Consider the following 21,961-nt stretch of genomic DNA (forward strand, 5'->3'; position numbering starts at 1 on the left):
GGGATTAAAGGCATGCGCCACCACGCTCGTCTTATTTTATTTTTAATTATGTTTGAATGTGGGGGGGGGAGTGGTGGTATGTAAATGCAGGTGCCCACAAAGACCAGAAGAGGGTGCCTATCTTCTGGAACTGGAGTTACGGGACTGTGAGCTATGTGAGTGGGTGCTGGGAAATGAACTCAGATATTCTGCAAAAGCAGTAAGTTGAACCATCTCTCCAGCCCCGGCCTTCAAAATTCTTTTTTTTTTTTGGTCTTTTTGAGACATGGTCTCTCTGTAGCCCCAGCTGGCCTGGAACTCATTATGTAGACCAGGCTAGTCTTGAGCTCACAGAGATCCCCCTGCCTCTGCCTCCTGAGTGCTAGGATTAAAGGTGTGTGCCACCACACCTGGCTGGCTTCTGCTATTTTTAAAATGGAAATAATACCATTGACTTTTTGATATGTGCTGGTTCCAAACAATATGGGGAAAAAAATAGAAAGTTATAGAGTTTTTGTTTAACCAAATGTTCATGCTTTAATAGTCTGTTTTATATAGGTTATCCTGTATACACTGTTAAGCCAAGAGAGAAGAGCAGATCCAGAGGCTGGCTTGCTCCTCTACCTCAAGACTGGGCAGATGTACCCAGTGTCTGCGAAACACCTTGATAAAAGAGGTTGGATGCTTTGCTCATTTTGTTTTTACTTCTCTGGCCCCATCCCTCCTTTCAACTTTAGTGATACTTTTAAACTACTTGCCAGACGGTACTACAGGTTGAAATTTGTAGTTGTATTTTTAAAAATTGTTTACTTTTTGTGAGAGGGTGCATTTAAAATAATTTTAAGCTGGGTATGGTGGCACACTCCTGGGACTACAGGGGCACCCTGTCTCAAAAAGACCAAAGAAAATCAAAAACCAAAATTTTAACAGTATACTCAATAGTTGAAAACATCAGTAACTTTAAAAAATTTATTATACAAAACTTTAAACTTCCTCTCTAGATCGTTCTATTTATCCTGAGCATTCTGCTAATAACATGAACCTTACAATACTTAACCACCTATGAGAGAAGTAATTGTTTCAAAGACTTATCAAGTGTATAAAACCTGAAAGGAAGTGTGCCAGCACATTATGCAGTGACTGCTCTGTATAGTAGTAATAGCAATATTGTTCTCTACTTGTTTTCAAATCTGAAACTTTTACTGATAATAGAAAAGATAGATGATGAACTTTAACTCTTTAAAGACACAGCTTTATGTGTTCTTGCCCAGAGTTATTGAAGCTCAGGAACCAGATGGCATTCTCTTTGTTGCACCGTGTGAACAGATCTGCTGCTGGAAAGGAGAGGACACAGCTCGCTTCTTTGCCACAAATAATCGAGGAAGAGAAAACTTGTAAATATTGTTCCCAAACAGGCAACTGTGCTCTATATAGCAGGTAAACACTAGATGTATGTTTTAAATTATTATTTTATTTTATGTGTATAAGTGTTTTGCATACATATGTGTAAGTGCACTGCTTTTGTGCAATGTCTGAGGAGGTCAAAAGAGGGCATTGGATCCCCTGGAACTGGAGTTAAGGACTGTTGAGCCATCATGTGGGTGCTGGGAACTGAACCCAGGTTCTCTGCAAAAGCAGCCAGTGCTCTTAACTGCTGAGCCCTGTGTATATGTGTGTGTCTGTGTATATTTTAAGATAGGGTCTCATGTACCCCAGACAGACCTCACATTGTGTAGCTGAAGATGCCCTTGAACTTTGGATCTTGCCTCCACCTCTCAAGCACTGAGATTATACACATGCACTATGGTAACTAATAGCATAAGCATTTTATTGTTTTTGAGATAGGAGCTTACTGTGCACCTCTGGCTGGCCTGCAACTCATTATAGTCCAGGCTGGCCTCAGAGTCATAGAGGTCCACCTGCCTGTGAGACTGAGGCCAGCCTGGTCTATATAGTAAGTTCCAGGCCACCTGCAGCTACAGGAGACCCATTCTTTTTTTTTTTTTCTTTTTTTGGTCTTTTTGAGACAGGGTCTCCCTGTAGCCCCCACTGTCCTGGAACTCACTATGTGGATCAGGCTGGCCTTGAACTCACAGAGATCCGCCTGCCTCTACCTCCCAAGGGCTGGGATTAAAGGCATGTGCCACTGTGCCACCATGCCCAGCCTGGATTCTTAAACTTTTACTCAAGGTTATCAATGCCCATCCAGTAATTTATCGGCCACAGTGTTTTCTTTCGTAGAGCTAAAAGCATGGTGAGCTTTTAGCTTTTAGCTCAGGAGTAAACCTTTAACCTGGCCTAATCTCTTAGCCAGGGATAGCTGAGTTATTTGTTCAGGACAAGGAGATGAGCTAAGGGTTGTTGACCAAGACGCTTTCCCACAGAGCAGGGAGCCTGCACTTTTACCACCAGGCCGCTTCCTCCTGCCAGTCTAGCAGTGTCTGCAAGACAGGGATTATCAGAGCCACTGTTTTCAGTGCCCCTCCCTTTATCAGAGAATGCAGCCTGGACTTAAAAGTTTTAGGCTCACCTCACCAGGCCTGGCATCCTGGTTTCCTACACATGGCCTATAGCATGTTGCAGAAACCTGTAAATTTGAGATTGCTGTTAGGAGTTACTACGGTTATCATGTGTGTGCTCAGTTTAGGAAAACTTCATTTCATAACCTGCCAGTGAAATGTTGTGTACGCAGCACTAACTTGGAACTTTTTATTTAGAGCAGTTGAACAACAGGTGGAAGAAACTTCTGTTCCGGAGCTCATGCTGTCCAAAATCAAGAAGGAAACCCAACATCTGAGGCTAACCCATTTCAAGTATTTCAGCCTTTGGTGCCTCATGCTGACTTTGGAGTCAGAATCAAAAGATAACAGAAAGAGTCAGCAAAATATCTGGTTAATGCCAGCTTCTGAAATGTAAGTGGTCCATTGAATGCACAACAGCATTAACAATTGGATTTAGTTAGCATTGTATCATCACATGTGACACAAATAAGTATTAAAAACAAAAAAGAGCCAGGCGTGGTGGCGCATGCCTGTAGTCCCAGCACTTGGGAGGCATAGGCAGGCGGATCTCTCTGAGGTCAAGGCCAGCCTGGTCTACATAATGAGTTCCAGGACAGCTGGGGCTACAGGGAGACCCTGTCTCAAAAAGACAAAAAAACAAAAAACAAAAGTAGAAGCCAGGAATGGTGGTGCACACCTTTAGGACCACGTGCTTGGACTAAAGACAGAGGCAGGTGGATATCTGTAAAATGGAGGCCAGCCTGGTCTACATAATTCCATGCCATTTGTGGCCACAGGGAAACCTTGTCTTAACAACAAAAAAACAACAGAAGGAATGTTGGAGTGTTTACTTCACATGTTAACCCTTTGTTGTGGATCAAGGCAAATGTAAAAAAGGACAGACTTAATAGTAGCATTAATTCCAGGGACCATGGGCTGGCCGCGTGGCTCAGCTGGTAAATGTTTACTGCCAAGCCCGAAGTCCTGAGTTTGATCTCTGGGATTTAACAGTATGGACAAAGAGGACTGACTTTTGCAAGTTGTTCTCTGACCTCCACATTACCATGGTTCATATGTTCACCTTCACACATACCATATGTAAATAGTAATAAGTAAAACTTTAAGAAAATACCTCCTAGAGGCCAGATAAACAAAGAAGTTATAGAAAAAAGCCAAACATCATTTATAGGTTGTCAATGGAAACTTTCCTCTTTTTCCTTCATAGGGAGGAGAGTGGGAACTGCATTGGCAATCTGGTCAGGACAGAGCCTGTGAAGAGAGTTTGTGATGGACAGTATTTATATAACTTCCAGCGTAAAAATGGTGCCATCCCTGTCACTAATCTGATGGCAGGTGACAGGATTATTTTAAGTGGAGAAGAGAGAACACTCTTTGCTCTATCTAAAGGATATGTGAAGAAGATTACCATGACAACAGTAACCTGCTTATTAGACAGGTAATCCAATGCTGTTTTGGGCAGTAGTTTTGTTGAACTATGAACTATTGTCAGCCATGCATATACACTGTGCAATTACATGGGTTTTGTGTGTGTGTGTGTGTGTGTGTGTGTGTGTGTGTGAGAGAGAGAGAGAGAGAGAGAGAGAGAGAGAGAGAGAGAGATATGTCTCTGCGTATGTAAGTGCACCTATGTCATGCAGTGCCTGCAGAGATCAGAAGAGGGCATCGGATTCCCCTGGTACTGGAGTTGCAGAAGGGTGTTAACTGCCATATGGGAGCTGGGAATTGAACCTGGGTTGTCTTCAAGAGCTGCCAGTGCTCTTAACTGTTGAGCCACCTCTCCAGCCTCAGTTGCATTGTTTTTAAAAATCAGAGTTGTAGAGAGGGTTGGGGTGATGTCTCAGTGGTAGAATGCCTGCCATGAAAGAGGCCCTAGGTTCAAGCTCCAGTGTCACAAAAATATATAGTCAAATTAAATGATTTATTTATTTTTGAGATAGGCTCTTGCTATGTAATCCAGACAAGCCTGGAATTTGCTATAAGCCATAGTGTCCCAGAATGGTCTCTGTCCTTCTGCCTTTGCCTCCAAAGTGCTGTGAGCATTCCATATAGATTGAATTATATGTCTCCTTTGATAACTAGTTTTTGTCACAAAGTGTGTTAGTGGGTTGTTTTTCTTTTTTTCTTTTTCTTTTTTTTTTTTTTTTTGAGATAGGGTCTCCCTGTTTTGCTATGGGGAACTCACTATGTAGACCAGGCTGGTCTCTTTCTCACAGAGATCCACCTGCCTCTGCCTATGCCTCTGGAGTGCTGGGACTAAAGGCATGTTCCACCATTTCTTTGGACTTCCTCCCTTCCTTCCTTCCTTCCTTCTTTCCTTCCTTCCTTCCTTCCTTTTCTTCCTTCCTTCCCTCCCTCCCTCCTTCTTTCCTTCCTTCCTTCCTCCTTCCTTCCGTCCTCCTTCCTCCTTCCTTCCTTCCTCCTTCCTTCCTCCTTCCTCCTTCCCTCCCTCTCTCCCTCCCCCCCTCCCTCCCTTCTTTCTTCTTTCTTTCTGGGTTTCATGTATCCATGACAGGCCAACAACTTGCTGTGTAGCCAAGAATGACCTTGAACTCTTTAAAACACATATTTATCAGCACTCGGGAGGCAGAGGCAGGCAAATGTCTGAGACTGAGGCCAGCCTGGTCTACATAGTGAGTTCCCTGTGGCTACAGGGAGACCCTGTTTCAAAAGACAAAAAAAAAAAAATTACTTATTTGTATCATCTGTATGAGTGATTTGCATGCATATATGTAAGTGTATCGTGTGTGCAATGTTGGCAGAGGCCAGAAGAGGGTATCAGGTTCCCTGGAATTGGAGTTACAGATGGTTGTGAGCCACCATGTGGGTGCTGGGAACTGAACTTGGGTGCTCTACAAGAGCAGCCAGTGCTCTTAACTACTGAGCCATCTCTGCAGCCCTGACCCTGAATTCTTGATCTTCCTTATGGGTACTGAGATTCTAGGTAAGTACCACCATACCCAGCTTAGCATATTTTGTTTTTTAAAGTTTTTTAAATTTTTTATTTTATGTGTATACATGTTTTGCCTGCATGTAGGTCAGTGTGCCTGTGTCATGCAGTGCCCTCAGAGTTCAGAAGAGGCTGTCAGATCCCCTGGGACTGGAGTTACAAGACAGTTGTTAGCTGCCATGTGGGTCCTGGGATTTGAACCCAGGCCTTCTGTAAGAATAACCAGTGTTCTTAACCACTGAGCCATCCCTCCAGCCCCCAGCTTAGCATATTTTTAAAAAGTTAACTATTTATGTTCTGGAGTGATGACTCAGCAGTTAAGAGTACTGGCTGCTCTTACAGGAGACCTGCCTCAGGTTCAATTCTTACCACTCATGTGGTGGCTAACAACTGTACCTAACTCCAGTTCCAGGATTTCTGACACCTTCTGGCCTCCATGGGTATTGCGCCCACATGGTGTATTTACAGGCATGCAGGCAAAATGAGGCTAGCCTCGTCTACATAGTGAGTTTCAAGCCAGCTGGGGCTACAGGAAGACTGTGTTTCAAAAAGACAAAAAAAACTGCAGAGTGTGGTGGCACTGGCTTGTAATCCCAGCACTGGGGAGGTAGAAAAAGGATCCATGGGGCTCTCTGGCCAGCCAACCTAGCCTAAAAACTGTGAGCCCCGAGGCCGAGTGAGAGACCCTCTACCACAATCTAACCTGTACAGCTTCTGGGGAACTTGAGGTCGACCTCTCATTTCCACAGGAACATGTATGCACACTCACACATGGGAATGCATATATAAATAAATTTGATCATTAACCAAGCATACATAATTCAGTGGCATTGGATATTCACAATGTTATAGATGTTTTCACCACTAAAAGTAAATTGCAAACTTACTGGGCAGTCACTTTTTGGTCTTTCTTCCCTGCAGCTCCTGGCAAACACTATTCTGCTTTCTGTATGAACTTACCCATTAGGATACCAGCTTTCTGCATGACCAGCCTTTCTTGAAGCTCTCCCTTGATAGTTCTGTCTCTGTTGCTTAAGCTTGAAGTCAGGGCCTTGTCCATACCCTAGGTACTCTATCACTGAGCTATCCCAGCTCGCCTCACTAGCTGTTCACGCTTGAAATCAGGAGTTAAGACACGGTGACAGGAGCTGGCAGTATGGCTTCAGGGATAAAAGTACATGCCGTACAAGTCTTGCAACCTGGGTTTGATTCCTAGAACCCACATAAAGGGAGAAAGCTGACCACAGAATTGTCCTCAGACATTCTCTCTCTCTCTCTCTCTCTCTCTCTCTCTCTCTCTCTCTCCATGCACACATAGCATCTGCATGCACATAGGTAATAATAAAATGAAAGGCATAGTGAGATCTGTATAGCTGAAAAGGACATACCCAGGCTTGTTCCCTACCAGGCTGTACTAGTTGAAGTACTAACCTTACCTGAGTCTCAGGATGATGGGAGTATGAACCACGGTTTTCCTAGAATTGCTTAGTATTCTCTTCAAACCTTTACAATGTAGTTTGTTTTTTGGTTCTGAGGATCGAACCTGATGTTTTACATGGGCTCCACCCCTGACTGTGTGTATGTGTGCACACTTACTATTTATTAGGTGCTTTGCAAATCTTTGACCATTTTAGCTGGTCCTGGTGGCACATGCTGTAATCCCCTCACTAGGGACTCAGAAGCAGGTGGATCTCTGAGAGTGAGGCTAGCCTGGTCTCTAGAGTGACTTCCAAGTCAGAAGGGCTACGAAGTGAGACTCTGTCTCAAAAACAAAAGCAAAAGCAGACTGGGCATAGTGGCGCATGCTTTTCATCCCAGTACTTGGGAGGCAGAGGCAGGCCAATCTCTGTGAGTTCAAGGCCAGGCTGGTCTATATAGCCAGTTCCAGGCCAGCTGTGGCTACAGGGAGACTGTCTCAAAAAGACTGAAAAACGCAACAAAAAAACCCCACCCAAGCAAAAGCGAAAAGCAAAAATGTTTGAGTTCATGGGAACACAGAAAAGGCAGTTAATCCAGTGTTAGGACAGTGGGGAAATTTTTTTTCCTCTCTCCTCAAAGATTCCCACTTCTCTTGGGGTCTGTGGCTTTTGCCTTTAATCCCAGCACTTATGAGGCAGAGGCAGGCCAGTCAAGGCTGCATAGTGAGACCCTATCTCAGAAAAAACAAAAAGAATTCCCACTCCACCAAAAGCTCTCTCTCTTCTTTTTTTTTGGAGACAGGGTCTCCCTGTAACAGCTGCAGTCTCTTAGCCGAGGAAGGGTAACCTTGAACTTGTGATCCTCCTTCCTTCATTTCCAGTTACGGGAACGCACTACCATGCCCACTTCCTACAGTGCTGTGAGTGAACCCAGAGCTAGGCAAGCACTCTACCTTCCATTCCATCTCTCTCTCTCTGTGTGTGTGTGTGTGTGTGTGTGTGTGTGTGCTAGACTGTCTCATATATTCTAGGCTGACTGGGAAAATGCTCTGTAACTGAAAATGACCTTGAACTTTAAAAAAATATATTTATTTATGAGTGTGTTTGCTCATGTGAGTTTAAGTGCACCATGTGCAGGCAAGAGCCCATAGAGACCAGAAGAAGGCATTGGATCCCCTGGAACTGTAGTTAAAAATGATTATGAGGGGCTGGAGAGATGGCTTCACAAAAGTGAAGTAAAAATAATTTTTAAAAAGTGGTTGTGCCGGGTTTGGTGGTACACACCTGTAGTTGTAGCGCTCAGGAGACAGGCAGGTGGATCTCTGTGAGTTCAAGGCTAGCCTGGTCTGCATAGAGAATTCCAGGCCAGCAGGAGCTATAGAGAGACCTGTCTCAAAAAGAACAAAAAAAAAAAGTTTGTGTTTCCTAGCACCCCATATGGGTGCTAGGAAAGAAACCCAGGTCCCCTACAAGAGGGCTAAGCTATCCCTCCCACCCCAGACCTTGAATTTTTGCTTCTCCCCATCCCTAGTGTCAAGATCACAGGTGTGCACCACTGTACCCAACCCATTTACTCTTCACAGTTCCTGTTTTATACAGACCATGTGAAATGAAGAACGTTCATATGTATTGTTTTCTTCTAGGAACCTATCAACACTTCCAGAAACAACTTTGTTTAGATTAGACCGGGAAGAAAAAGGTTGTGATGTAGATACCCCATTAGGAAATCTCTCTAAATTGATGGAAAACACCTATACCAGGTTGGTAATATGAATGAATCTGAACATCTCTTCACTTTTCTAAGGAATGCTAGTAAAAGTACTTTTTTTTCCTTTTCAGCAAAAGACTTCGAGAATTAATCATTGACTTCCAGGAACCTCAGTTTATATCCTACCTCAGCTCCGTTCTTCCACACGATGCAAAGGATACAGTGGCCAGCATTCTAAAAGGCATGCAGTAACAAACATTTTAATTGGTTTTCCTTGGATCTCTGTATAATTTAAACTATGCCTGTTGTCTAATCTTGTTAGTAATTTATTAGATTTGCAGTTATGATAGATAGGGACAGCGAAATGACTTAGTGGGAAGACACTTGCCATGCAAGCCTGATGACCTGAGTTCCAGGGGGAGCCCATGTGAAAAACAGAGATGCAGTTGTCCCTGTATCCTGTGGTGGGATGGGAGGTGGAGACAGGAAACTCTCACCAGGGCTGGTGTGCCAGTAACTTAGCCTTGAGTACACCATTTGTAGAAACAAGAGAGACCTTGCATCAAAAGGAGAAAACCAACTCCTGGAAGTTATTTCCTGACCTCCACACACATGTGGCATGTTACCACACACACGTATGTATGCACACAATAATAATACAATTTTTTAATGTAGATAAACATTCTTTGGAATTGATTTGTGTGGTATCACCACAGCTGGGCATGGTGGTCAGGCCTTTAATCCCAGCACTTCGGAGGTGGAGACAGGTGAATCTCTGTGAGATTGAAGCTAGTCTGGTCTACACAGTGACCCTGTCTCAGAACAACAGGAATTTGTTCATTGAAATTAATTTTTTTTTTCTGTTTTTGCTTGTTTTGTTACATTTATATGTAGGTTTAAATAAGCCCCAGAGACAAGCAATGAAGAAAGTTCTCCTCTCCAAAGACTACACGCTCATTGTGGGGATGCCTGGGACGGGGAAGACGACCACCATATGCACTCTTGTAAGCTTACTCTTATTTTGCTTAGAAACCAGATATTTAACATTCTTTTCTTAGTGCCTAAGTACGGGATGTTTGATATCAAAAGTGCTCGATCTTTACTAGGCACGGTGGCACACGCCTATAACAAGGAAACTTTGGGGGTATTGGCCAGAGGATTACTGTAAGATTAAATATAATTAATAGAATAATTAAAATGACTCGGGCAGGCAAGATGGCTTAGCAGATAAAGGCACTTGCTGCTGAGCCTGACAACCTAAGTTTGAGCCTCAGGACCCACATGGCCAAGGGAGAGAAGCAGTTCCTGCAGATTAGACATTTTGGTTTTATAATTCTTTTAGAAAAGTTGATTGACTCATTATTAGGTAGGGGTTCCATTAATCTTTCTGTGTGACAACTAGATGACTGTTAACAGTTACCTGGGCTTAATAGAAATGCTGTTTTCCTTTCTCACCCATTTCTAGGTAAGAATCCTCTATGCCTGTGGGTTCAGTGTTCTGTTGACCAGCTATACACACTCTGCTGTTGACAATATTCTCTTGAAGTTAGCCAAGTTTAAAATAGGATTTTTGCGTTTGGGTCAGTCTCAAAAGGTCCATCCAGATATCCAGAGATTTACAGAGGAAGAAATTTGCAGATCAAGGTCCATTAAGTCCTTGACTCTTCTAGAAGAACTGTACAATAGTCAAGTAAGTTTAATTATATTTTTTGTGCGTGCACATTTTTTTTAAGACAGGTCTCACTATGTAATGTTCGCTGACGTGGATGACCTCAGACTGAGATCTGCTTGCCTCTGCCTCACAAATGCTGAGATTAATGTTGTGCACCACCACACCCAACACCGTTCTCTTTTTTGATTCAAGATTTCTCTCTGGCCTAGAGCTTGCCAAGTAGGCTAGGCCAAGTAGGCAAGCCCTAGGGATCTACCTGTCTCCACTTCCCTGGAGCTGGGATGACAGGTGTGTGCAATCTCCTGGGTTCCCTCATTAGAATCACAAAGAAAAAATAATTCTATATGCTGCAGGACCAGTCTATTCATTTTAGACTCTGTGATGCAACATTGTTGTCTATGAAGTTCAAGTTCAAGAACTGTGCACTTGAGAGTCCAGAACAAAAATGACCCATGTTCTAAGTTGGTTTGCAGTTGTGTGTGGGGCTGCTCGTAGCTCTTCTGTCTGTGACCTGTGAACTGTGGGCTGAGGGTTACACACAGGTGCCTTAGTTTTCCCCGGAAATAAATGAACCTTGTGTCATTACTGAGGGTTCCCTCCTACTTCCAAATTTCCTAGAAAGCTAGTGATGAGGACGTTTCCCCCCCCCCTTTGGTCTTTTTGACACAGGGTCTCCCTGTAGCACCAGCTATCCTGGATTCACTATGGAGACCAGGCTGGCCTCGAATTCACAGAGATCCGCCTACCTCTGCCTCCCTAGTGCTGGGATTAAAGGCGTGCGCCACCACGCCCGGCTAAGATGATGAGGATTTTTTTAAATAAGTTTGAAATGGTACTTAACAGTTTGATGATAAGTATTGGTAGACTTTGATATAGAAACTCATTATTATATATTGGTGGGGTTTTTAACCTGTAGCCCAGGTACATATATAGTTGTAAAGAAAAATACATACATCCATAGATCCTGTTCATTTGGCCTTTTTGTGTGTGAGAGGGGGTTGCATGTGGGTACATGTGTGCTATGGCATTATGTGGAGTTGGAGGACAGCTTGTAAAAGTCAGGTCTCACCTTTCACCACGTGGGTCCTGGGGACTGAACTCTGTCCGGCTTGGTAGCAAGTCCTTCCACCCATGGAGCCTTCTTGCTGATCCCCCCCCCCAATCATATCTTGCAAGATTGTTGTGATGGCCAGGGTCTTTTCGTTGCTATGGTACCCTGTTGCCACCAGCATCTATGTCATCTATCCCTTTTATACATGTTGCACTTTCATATCCGTATCCCCTTCTCCCCTGCAGCATCCTTCCTAACCTGGACAATAGCCAGTTCATTCTGTACTTTGTGATTTCAGAATGTTACTCTTTAGGCTGTGGTGGTACATACCTGCAATCCCAGCACTTGGGAAGCTGAGGCAGGGTTGCCAGTAAGTTTGGACTACATAGTGAGACCCTGTCTCAAAAACCAAAGGCTAGGGGCTGGAGAGATGGCTCAGTGATTCTTCTAGAGAACCTGGGTTCAGGTAGCAGCACCCACCTGGTGGCTAACAGCTGTCTGTAATTCTAGTTCCAGGGAATGTGACTCTCTTCTGACCTCTCTGGGGATTGTACACATAGGTGTACTTACATACATGCAGGCAAAATACTTACACACACAAAAATAAAAAGGTAAATAAAAGCCAGGCATTGTGGTGCATGTTAATCCTAGCACCTGGGAGGCAGAGGCAGGTGGATCTCTGTGAGTTCAAGGCCAGCCTGTTCTACATAGTGCGTTCCAAGCCAGCTGGGGCTACAGGGAGACCCTGTCTCAAAAAGACCAAAAAAAAAGTAAAGAAAAATAAACTACCAAGGGCTAAGGATGTACTCTGTCTCCAACAAAAGCTATAAATGTTTCAGAATTAAATAATATTGGGGAGGGGCTTGAGAAATATGCTCAGTGGTTAGGAATGCATGCTTCTTCTTCTCCTCCTCCAGAGGATCTGAGTTTGGTTCCTCCCATCTACATTAGTTGACTCCCAACTGCCTAGAACTCTAGTTCCAGGGGATCTAATACCTCTGGCCTCTTTGGGCTCCTGCATTTACATGCACATACCACCCATAGACAAACACACATAATTAAAGGTATGGTGGCACAAACCTTTAATCCCAGCACTCTGGAGGCAGAAGCAGGTAGATCTCTCTGAGATCAAGGTTCACTTGCTCTATGTAAGGAGTTCCAGAACAGCCAGAGCTACACAGTGAGATCTTGTCTCAAAACATAAAGGTTTGGGAGTTGGAGAGATGGCTCAGCACTTAAGAGCACTGGTTGCTCTTGCAGAGGACGTAGGTTCAGTTCCCAGAACCCACTTGGTGGGTGACAACCATCTGTTACTACAGTTTTAGGAGACCCAACCCTCTCCTCTGGCCTCTGTGGGCATTGCACACATGAGTGCACTTATATGCATGCAGGCAAACCACTCATACACATAAATTTAAAATTAATCAAAACGCCTGTAGTCCCAGCACTTGGGAGGCAGAGGCAGGCGGATCTCTGTGAGTTCAAGGTCTGCCTGGTCTACATAGTGAGTTTCAGGCCAGCTGGGGCTGCAGGGGGACCCTGTCTCAAAAAGACCAAAAAAAAAAATAATAATAATAATCAAAAAAGATAGGACTGGACAGATGGCTTGGCAGTTAAGAGCACTGGCTGTTCTTGCAGAAGACCCAGATTTGAATCCTGACACTTACATGGTGGCTAACAACCATCCATAACTCCAATTCTAGGGGATCTGACGGCCTGTTCTGTCCTCCATGGACACTGCATGACACTGGTGCACCTACATACATACAGGCTTAACACTCATACTCATGAAATAAAAATAAATTTTAAAAAATTTAATCAAAAAAGAAGATCTTAAAAGAATAATATTGAGGGCCAGGTGTGGTGGCGCACGCCTGTAGTCCCAGCACTTGGGACGCAGAGGCAGGCAGATCTCTGTGAGTTCAAGGCCAGCCTGGTCTACATAGTGAGTTCCAGGACAGCTGGGGCTTACAGGGAGACCTTGCTTAAAAAAAACCAAAAAAAAAAAAAAAAAAAAAGAATAATATTGAAGAGTTCTTGGTGTTAAGTGGGAGTATATTTTTATAATTTAAAAAAAAGAGGAAAGGCTGGATATGGTGGTGCACTTCTTTAATCCCAGCACTCGGGAGGCAGAAGCAGGTGGATCTCCGTGAGTTCGAGGCCAGCCTGGTCTCCATGGTGAATCCAGGACAGCTGGGGCTACAGGAAGACCCTGTCTCAAAAGGACCAAAAAAAAGAAAAAAAATAAAGGAAAAAACTATATATGTGTGTGCGTGTGTGTGTGTATACGTATACATATATACACATATATTTTAGTCTTTTTGAGACCAGGTTTCTGTTAGCCACAGCTGGCCTAGAACTCTCTATGTAGACCAGACTGACCTCGAACTATCTGCCTGCCTCTGCTTCTAACTCCCAAGTGCTGGTATTAAAGGCGTGTGCCACCACACCTGGCATATATATATATATATATATATATATTTATTTATTTATTTATTTATTTTAAGACAAGATACCACTATGTAGCCCTGGCTGTCCTGGAACCCACAGAGACCTCCCTACTTTCTGTCACTGTGTGCTGAGATTAAAGGTGTGTGCCACCACGCCCAGTCCTTTGATTTTATTTTTTTATTTCTGTGTATATCTGTGTACCCACATGAGTATATGTGCATCATGAGATTGCAGAGGCCTATGCAGGCCAGAAGAGGACATCAGATTAGTTGAGAGCTGCCATGTAGGTGCTGGGACCCCAACCTGTGTCCTCTGCAAGAGCAGTAAAGTGCTGATCCATCTCTTCAGTCCCCAGACTACATTCTTTTACATACTAGATAACTTATTTGTTTTCTTTATTTGTTTTTAGCTTATAGTTGCAACAACCTGTATGGGAATAAACCATCCAATATTTTCCCGTAAAACCTTTGATTTTTGTGTTGTGGACGAAGCCTCTCAAATTAGTCAACCCGTTTGCCTGGGGCCCCTCTTTTTTTCTCGGAGATTTGTGTTGGTGGGGGATCATCAGCAGCTTCCTCCCCTGGTTGTAAACCGGGAAGCAAGGTAGGTAGACATTTCAGTTTTGTTTTAATAGAGGCAAAGTTTTGCTGTGTTGTTCAGGCTAGACTCAAAGGATCCTTCTGCATCTGGCTCCCACCTCAACTCTAAGAGTAGTAGGGGCTGGGGATGTAGCCCCGTTGGTAGAGTGATTCCCTAGGTGCCTGAAGCCTTGGGTTCCATCCTCAGCACTGCACAAACCAGCGAAGCAGTGCGTGCTTATAATCCCAGCACTGGGGAGACACAGGCAGGAGGATCAGGAGTTCAAGGTTATCCTCAGCTACTTAGCAAGTTTGAAGTTTGGGATACTGGACGCCTGTCGCAAAATAAAAAGGAAAAAGTTTGATCTCTAGATGGAGATCTTGGAAGGAGAGAACCTAGTACACACTGTTATCCTTTGACCTCTACTTGTGCAACATGGTACAGGTGCACACACACACAAACACACACTAATAATAAATAAACTGGATGCTTTTTAAGGTACAGTATTAGTGTACCGACAAGCCTGCATTTGATCTGTTGGCAGAGCTCTAGGCATGAACGAAAGCTTGTTCAAGAGGCTGGAGCAGAACAAGAACGCCGTCGTCCAATTAACGGTGCAGTACAGAATGAACAGGTGTGTGACTGCCTCACCTGGGGGCGGCTCTCGTGGTTATTTTCTTCTTCCAAAACTGAGATTATGCTTTGCAATTCTCTCAGTAAGATTATGTCCTTAAGTAATAAGCTGACCTACGAAGGAAAGCTGGAATGTGGGTCGGACAAAGTCGCCAGTGCAGTGATTAGCCTGCCCAACCTCAGAGATGTCAAACTGCAGTTTTACACTGATGATTCTGATAACCCTTGGATGGCTGGAGTATTTGAGCCGGACAACCCTGTTTGTTTTCTTAATACAGACAAGGTAAGAAAAATTGGGTTTTTTACTTTTCTTCTTTTTCATTTCAGGTTTTCTTCCTTTGTCCTAGTATTTAAGTTTCTCAATTTGCAATAGGATATACTTTTTAGAGCTTATTACTTAAAACCAGGTTTAATATATGCTTCTTACACCCCTACACAAAACCGTCTTGTGTTTCTGTGACTCCAGTATTTTTAGGAGGGGATTGATTGTAGGGATTGACAGTCATGAATTAACACTTTTCTTTTTTTTGACATAGAGTTTTGCTTTATAGCCCTGCCTATAACTCACTATGTTGCCCAGACTGGCCACAAACTTATCACAATCCTTCTACCTTAGTCTCTTGAGTGCAAGGCTGTTCCCCCTCCCCCAGCTAAGGATTAAACCCAGGGCTTCATAGCATGCTAGGCAGGCATTCTCCCCACTGAGTACACCCTCCATTCCAGAGTCGCTTTGTTGTTTGTTGTGGTTGTTGTTGTTTTTTGAGACTAGGTCTCTCTATATCCCCAGTTGGCCTGAAATCCACTAGGTAGGCCAGGCTTGCCTGTGTACTAACATACTGGGCTCAAAGTCACTTTTGAAGAGGGAAAGTCTGCCTGCCTGGAGGCACACACATGTAATCCCAGCTCTGGGGAGGGTATGGCAGGAGTCTCAAGGCCATCCTTAGCTATGTACTTTGAGGCCAGCCTGGGGTACATGAGACAAGGTTAAAAAAATACACATCTATTACATAAATATACACATATATACGTAAGGGTGTTGTAGGCATACATCACCTCTTGGAAACTTGTATCAAGTTTGGTGGAGCCTGGGAACCTTTTCTGCTGCATTTTTAAAATAAAATAACAAGAGCCGGGCATGGTGGCACATGCCTTTAATCCCAGCACTCAGGAGGCAGAGGCAGGTGGATCTCTGTGAGTTCCAGGACAGCTGGGGCTACAGGGAGACCCCGTCTCAAAAAGACCAAAAATAAATAAATAATAAATAAATAAATAAATAAATAAATAAAACAAGAAATACCAGTATGAAGAACACTGATGCTGGGGTGGGGTCTGAGTTTGAATCTAGAGGCAGCTGAGAATGAGGTCTTGGACAAGTTATTGTCTTTCCTGCCTTTGGTTCCTGTGATGTGAAGGCAACACAGTCAGGAGTGTGTGAGCCAGTGTGCAGTCTCCTAGTGATCCAGACTGAGCTGTAGTGTGCCTTTCCGAAAATAAACTCAGTTTTTGGTGAATTATTTCACCTTCTACTTTTTCCAATCCATCTCTAAGCCTAGTAGTAAAGTCTTTGTGGTTGGCTGGGTATGGTGGGTCACAACTTTAGTTACAGCACTCAGGAAGCAGAGGCAGGTGGAGTTCTGTGAGTTCAAGGCCAGCCAGGCCTATATATCGAGTTCCAGGCCAGCCAGGGCTGCATAGAGAGATGCTGTCTCAAATAAAATAATAAAATAAAATAAATAAAATAGTGTGTGGCTTCCGGTCTGTTGCAGTATTCTTAGACTTGGCAGGCTGTGTCATAGGCAACATGTTACATGTTTCTTTGCCTAGGTTCCGGCACCAGAACAAGTTGAAAAGGGTGGTGTGAGCAATGTAACAGAAGCCAGACTCATTGTTTTCCTGACCACGGTTTTCATTAAGGTAATTTAGACTTTTCAAGGCTAATCAAGCACAGGGTAATTAAATGCTGACTATTATAGTAAATATTGTTAGACTGTAAGAAACTTAAGACCTGGCAGAGGACTGGAATTTAGGTCCATGAATGAGGCAGCACAAAGTCGAGGGACTGGCACGATGGCTCAGTCAGGGTAAAAGCACCTGCTGGGCATGCTTGAGGACCAGAGTTCTGATCCTTAGCACCGACGTAAATGCCCTGCAGGTGTGATGACCTGCTTGTAATTTCAGTGCTGGGGAGGTGGAGGCTGGGGACACCTGTAGCAAGCTGGCTAGCCAGACCATCCAAATCAGTGAGTTCTGGGTTCCAGTGAGAGAGCCTAACTCAGTATATAAGGCGGAGAGTGATTGAGGAAGATACCTGACATCAACCTCTGGCACACACATGCAGATGCAGCCCCCACTCATGCACCCACACCATGCACACACACCATACATCCTTACACATGCAAAAGAAAAATTTGAACAGTAAGTTCAATAAAGCTTAGAAATTGGGTTTTCATTTACATCCTGTTTTCTGTCTAGGCTGGATGCCGGCCCTCTGATATTGGCATCATTGCACCATACAGGCAGCAGCTGAGGATCATCAGTGACTTATTGGCACACTCGTCTATTGGGATGGTTGAAGTTAATACAGTAGACAAATACCAAGGGAGAGACAAAAATCTCATCCTGGTATCATTTGTTCGCAGTAATAAGGATGGAACTGTAAGTGACTGATTGGCCAATGATTCTTTCAGGGTCCTCCCCTCCCTTTCCCCTTCCCCTCATTCTTCAAAGTGCAAGAGATGGAGACAAAGGAGGGAGTATTGCTCAGTAGGTATGGAGCTTGCCCCCAAATCTGACAACTTGAGTTTGATCCCAGGACCCACATGGTGGAAGGAGAGAATTGACTTCCAAAGTTATCCTCTGATCTCCCACATACATTCATACACACAGAGACGCATGCACGCACACACACACACGTAATAAATAAAAGGTGGCGATGGACCTAAGAAGAGATGGGGAAGGGGGTTTAAATATGATCAAAGTAGCTGGGCATGGTGGCGCATGCCTTTAATCCCAGCACTCGGGAGGCAGAGGCAGGTGGATCTCTAAGTTCAAGGACAGCCTGGTCTACATAGTGACTTCCAGGCCAGCTGGGGCTATAGGGAAACCCTGTCTCAAAAAGACCAATAAATAAATAAATAAATAAATAAATAAATAAATAAATAAATAAATCTTTTAAAAAATTTAATGTAGAGCCGGGTGTGGCAGCGCATGCCTTGTGCACCACCCCTGGCCATTTGAGGCATTTTTAACATAAAGCTTTGTATACTTCCAAGTTCCTAGATAGTTCTCGATTTTGTTTCATTGCTTGGTGTATGTTTTTCCACTCTCTGATAACTTTTTTAGAACTATGTAATGCATTCATGTGGTTTTAAAAATGTGCCAGTGGGGCTAGAGAGACAGCTCAGTGGTTAAGAACACTGGTTGTTCTTGCAGAAGACCGGGGTTTGAATCCCCACACCCACATGGCAGCTAACAACTGTCCTTAACTCCAGTTTGAGGGGATCCGATGCCCTCTTCTGACCTCCACAGGCATTGCATGACTTGGGTGCACTTACACACATGCAGGCAATACATACATACACATAAAAAAATAAAAATAGGGCCTGGAGAGATGGTTCAGCATTAAGAGCACTGACTGCTCTTGCACAGGACCTGGGCTCAATTCCCAGCACCCACATGGCAACTATGAACTGTCCTTAACTCCAGTTCCAGGGGAATCTGAAGCCCTCTTCTGACCTCCGTGGCATTGCATGACATGGGTGCACTCACATACATATGGATAATACACTCATACACATAAAATAATAAATAAAATATTTTTAAAAGATAAAAATGTGCCAGTAGAAAACCCCTTTCCTACTCTGTCCCACATTATTCAGTTCTTACCTCATACATAATCACATTTTTAATATTTTTGCAAACTTCTATAGTATACATATACTGTTCTGACCCTTTTTTTCCACTTACTATGTTGAATTATGCCTGTAATCATAACACTCAGAGGCTGAGGCAGGAACATACTGAGTTAGAGGCCAGCCTGGGCTACCTTGGAAGACCCCGCTTCAGAAAAAACAACGAAACCACCCTGGCGGCACAGACTTGTAACCCTAGCATTTGGGAGGTGGAAGCAGGAGCATCAGGAGTTCAAAACTAAAAGAGAAAAGTACAAAACAGTTCAAAATAAACCACATTCTTTGTTGGAACAAATTCAAATATATAAGAAAAGTGAGATAATAACATAATTTTTCCAGCTTGGTGAACTCCTGAAAGATTGGCGACGTCTCAATGTCGCACTGACCAGAGCCAAGCACAAGCTGATCCTCCTGGGAGACGTGGCCTCTCTGAAGCGATACCCTCCTTTGGAGAAGCTTTTTCATCATCTGAACTCAGAAAAATTAATATCCTTTGGTTAAGTGTGTGGTTACGTTGATCTGCCTGCTGTGAGTGCTCTGTGCTGGTGGATAAACGAAGACAAGCGTCATATTTCCATAGGTGTGTTTCAAAGGTTCATTTCTACAAAGGAAGCCATTCAACTCAGGAGGGGTGTTCAGCCAGTGAACTGATGATGGTGGATAGGGAAAGTCTGTGGAGAAAGGGAGATAAAAGGGCCATGATCTGCCCAGAGCTAGTGCAAGCAGGAAGTTGCCCATCAGGTTCCCTTGCCCCACATTCATGACCTAGTTCTTTTTTTCTTTTTTCCTTTTTTTAAGACAGGGTCTCACTATGTAGACCTGGCTGGCTTAGAACTCACTAATACAGATAAGAGACCAGGCTGGCCTCAAACTCCCAGAGATCTGCCTACCTCTGCCTCCTGAGTGCTGGTGTTAAGGGCTTCGGCCACTACACTGGGCCTTATAACCTCGGTATTTTTTTGGTCTTTTTGAGATAGGATCTCTCTGTAACCCCAGCTGGCCTGGAACTTGCTATATAGACTAGGCTGACCTTGAACTCTCAGAGATCCACTTGCCTCTTTCTCCTGAATGCTGGGACTAAAGGCATGTGCCACCAAGCCTGGCATGACCTTGTTCTTAACCTAGGGCAAAGCATATATTTAAAAAGGGAAGTCACAGGCTGGAGAGATAGCTCAGCGGTTGACACTGGTTGTTCTTGCAGAAGACCTGGGTTAGAATCCCAGCACCCACATGTCAGTGAACAACTGTCCCTAACTCCAATCCCAGGGGATCTGACAGTCTCTTCTGTCCTCTGCAGGCATTGCATGACACGGGTGCACTTACCTACATGCAGGCAATACACACATACACATAAAATTAAAAAAAAAAAAATGGGATGGCACACGCCTTTAATCCCAGCACTTGGGAGGCAGAGGCAGGTGGATCTCTGTGAGTTCAAGGCCAGCCTGGTCTACATAGTGAGTTCCTAAGGGTTGAACTCAGGCCTCCCTGATATGCAAATGTTCTACCACTGGCCACTGAGCTATACTTCCAGCCTTCCCTAAGACAAGGCTGGTCCCGTGTCACAGCCTCCTGAGTGCTGGGATCGTAGGCATGCACCACACACCTGACTTTCCATTACTTTTCAAATGGATTGGTTTTTTTATTTTCCATTTGTTTGTTTTTTGGAGGTTTTTCTTATTTTGTTTTGAGACAGGGTCTCCCTGTAGCCCCAGTTGTCCTAGATCACACTATACAGACCAGGCTGGCCTGGCTCTCACAAAGATCCGCCTGCCTCTGCCTCCCCAGTGCTAGGATTAAAGGAGTGAGCCACAGCAACCAGCTTGGATATTTAGGCAGGGTTTCAAGTAGCCAAGGCTGGCCTGGATCCAGCAGAGCACTGCTTGTCCCTCAACTCTCAGCCACTACTCCCAGCAAACAGATTATTTTATCACCCCTCCCACCCCACCCCCTCGGCTCTCTTAATATATTAAGTCTCCTGTATCCTAGGCTAATACTGAACTATATAGTTGAGAATGACTTTGCACTCCTGATCCTCCTGCCTCTACCTCCCTGTGTTGAGATTATAGGTGTACACACCATGCATAGCTGACTTTCATTAAATGTATCTTCCTTAATTTATTTGACATCTTGGACCTTCCATCAAGAGACCATGAGAGTCTCTGTCACATTCTGGGTAATTTTCAAAGAGGATGAAACACTGTCTTCCTGCCTTTTCATGGAAGGACCTCGCTCCTGCCGGTGCCTGGTATTCCCAGTTACAGTTTGCTGCTAGATCTGTGCCTGGTTGAACTGTGAAGATGATTTGTATCTAAGAGATACACATGAAGTGAATGTACTCTTTCCAAAGTTCCAGGGTTTTTTTGTTTTCTAGCTTTTTAATCTTGTTAAATGTAAGATTCTGTCACCATACAAAATGTTATTTTTTTAAAGTACAAATGTATCCTGAACTGTGGAATTTCTGAATTTATAAGTACTTCAAATGTATTTTTATCTGACCAAGGAAAAAAGGTTGATAACATTTTTACCAGTTCTGAAGGTGGACTTTTGGATCTGTACCGTAACACCTCAGGTTCCCAATCAGATCCCACAGGTTGAGCTCTCAAAAAATAAAGTTTCTGAACTAATTTCATTTTTATAGAGTTAATCATAAAAGTTATATTTAAAAGCTTAGACGAAGCTGGATGGTTTGGGTCATTTAAATGCACTCTTGTGTGAAGGGGAAGTGAGTCTTTGGATTTGAAGGTTCCTGATTCAAAAGCTGTTGTGCTGGTTCTTTCCTGGCTGGCTCTCTAGTACCAGAGGACTGTCGCTTCAGCCCTTGCCTTTTACATTAGTTTGTGATTGTATGATGATGTTTCCAAGTCTTTGCTCCTCTCACTGTCCCCTAACCCTTACCATCAACCCTTTCATTATCCCCTTTGTAAATTTTCAGTACTCAGGATTTCAGGATTATAGAGTAGAGTGATAGAAAGCAAATTCCTTTGAGAAGAAATTTTGTTCTCCGAATTGACTAAAAGGCATATCTCTGCTTTCATTTCTTCATCTCAGTTTGCCTCTTTGGGAGCATTCTCCCTAGTTTTTTGTAAA

At 43.7% G+C, this 21,961-nt stretch overlaps 1 protein-coding gene across 1 annotated transcript in view; it reads left to right on the forward strand.

The window, feature by feature from the left end:
• The window catches only part of Dna2 (DNA replication helicase/nuclease 2), a 37,477-nt gene extending 15,516 nt beyond the window's left edge, over positions 1-21,961 (forward strand). The window contains exons 7-21 of the mRNA XM_008832661.3: positions 538-655; positions 1,251-1,416; positions 2,697-2,891; positions 3,706-3,936; positions 8,510-8,626; positions 8,706-8,815; positions 9,469-9,578; positions 10,040-10,264; positions 14,158-14,351; positions 14,872-14,961; positions 15,045-15,243; positions 16,785-16,874; positions 17,433-17,615; positions 19,211-19,357; positions 20,999-21,961. Coding sequence (XP_008830883.1) covers positions 538-655; positions 1,251-1,416; positions 2,697-2,891; positions 3,706-3,936; positions 8,510-8,626; positions 8,706-8,815; positions 9,469-9,578; positions 10,040-10,264; positions 14,158-14,351; positions 14,872-14,961; positions 15,045-15,243; positions 16,785-16,874; positions 17,433-17,615; positions 19,211-19,357; positions 20,999-21,067 — 2,244 coding nt within the window. The 3' untranslated portion in view covers positions 21,068-21,961. The remainder of the gene's footprint in view (positions 1-537; positions 656-1,250; positions 1,417-2,696; positions 2,892-3,705; positions 3,937-8,509; positions 8,627-8,705; positions 8,816-9,468; positions 9,579-10,039; positions 10,265-14,157; positions 14,352-14,871; positions 14,962-15,044; positions 15,244-16,784; positions 16,875-17,432; positions 17,616-19,210; positions 19,358-20,998) is intronic.

This window comes from Nannospalax galili, unplaced genomic scaffold (genome assembly GCF_000622305.1).
Source record: "Nannospalax galili isolate Female #2095 unplaced genomic scaffold, S.galili_v1.0 scaffold156, whole genome shotgun sequence".
Classification (NCBI taxonomy): domain Eukaryota; kingdom Metazoa; phylum Chordata; class Mammalia; order Rodentia; family Spalacidae; genus Nannospalax; species Nannospalax galili.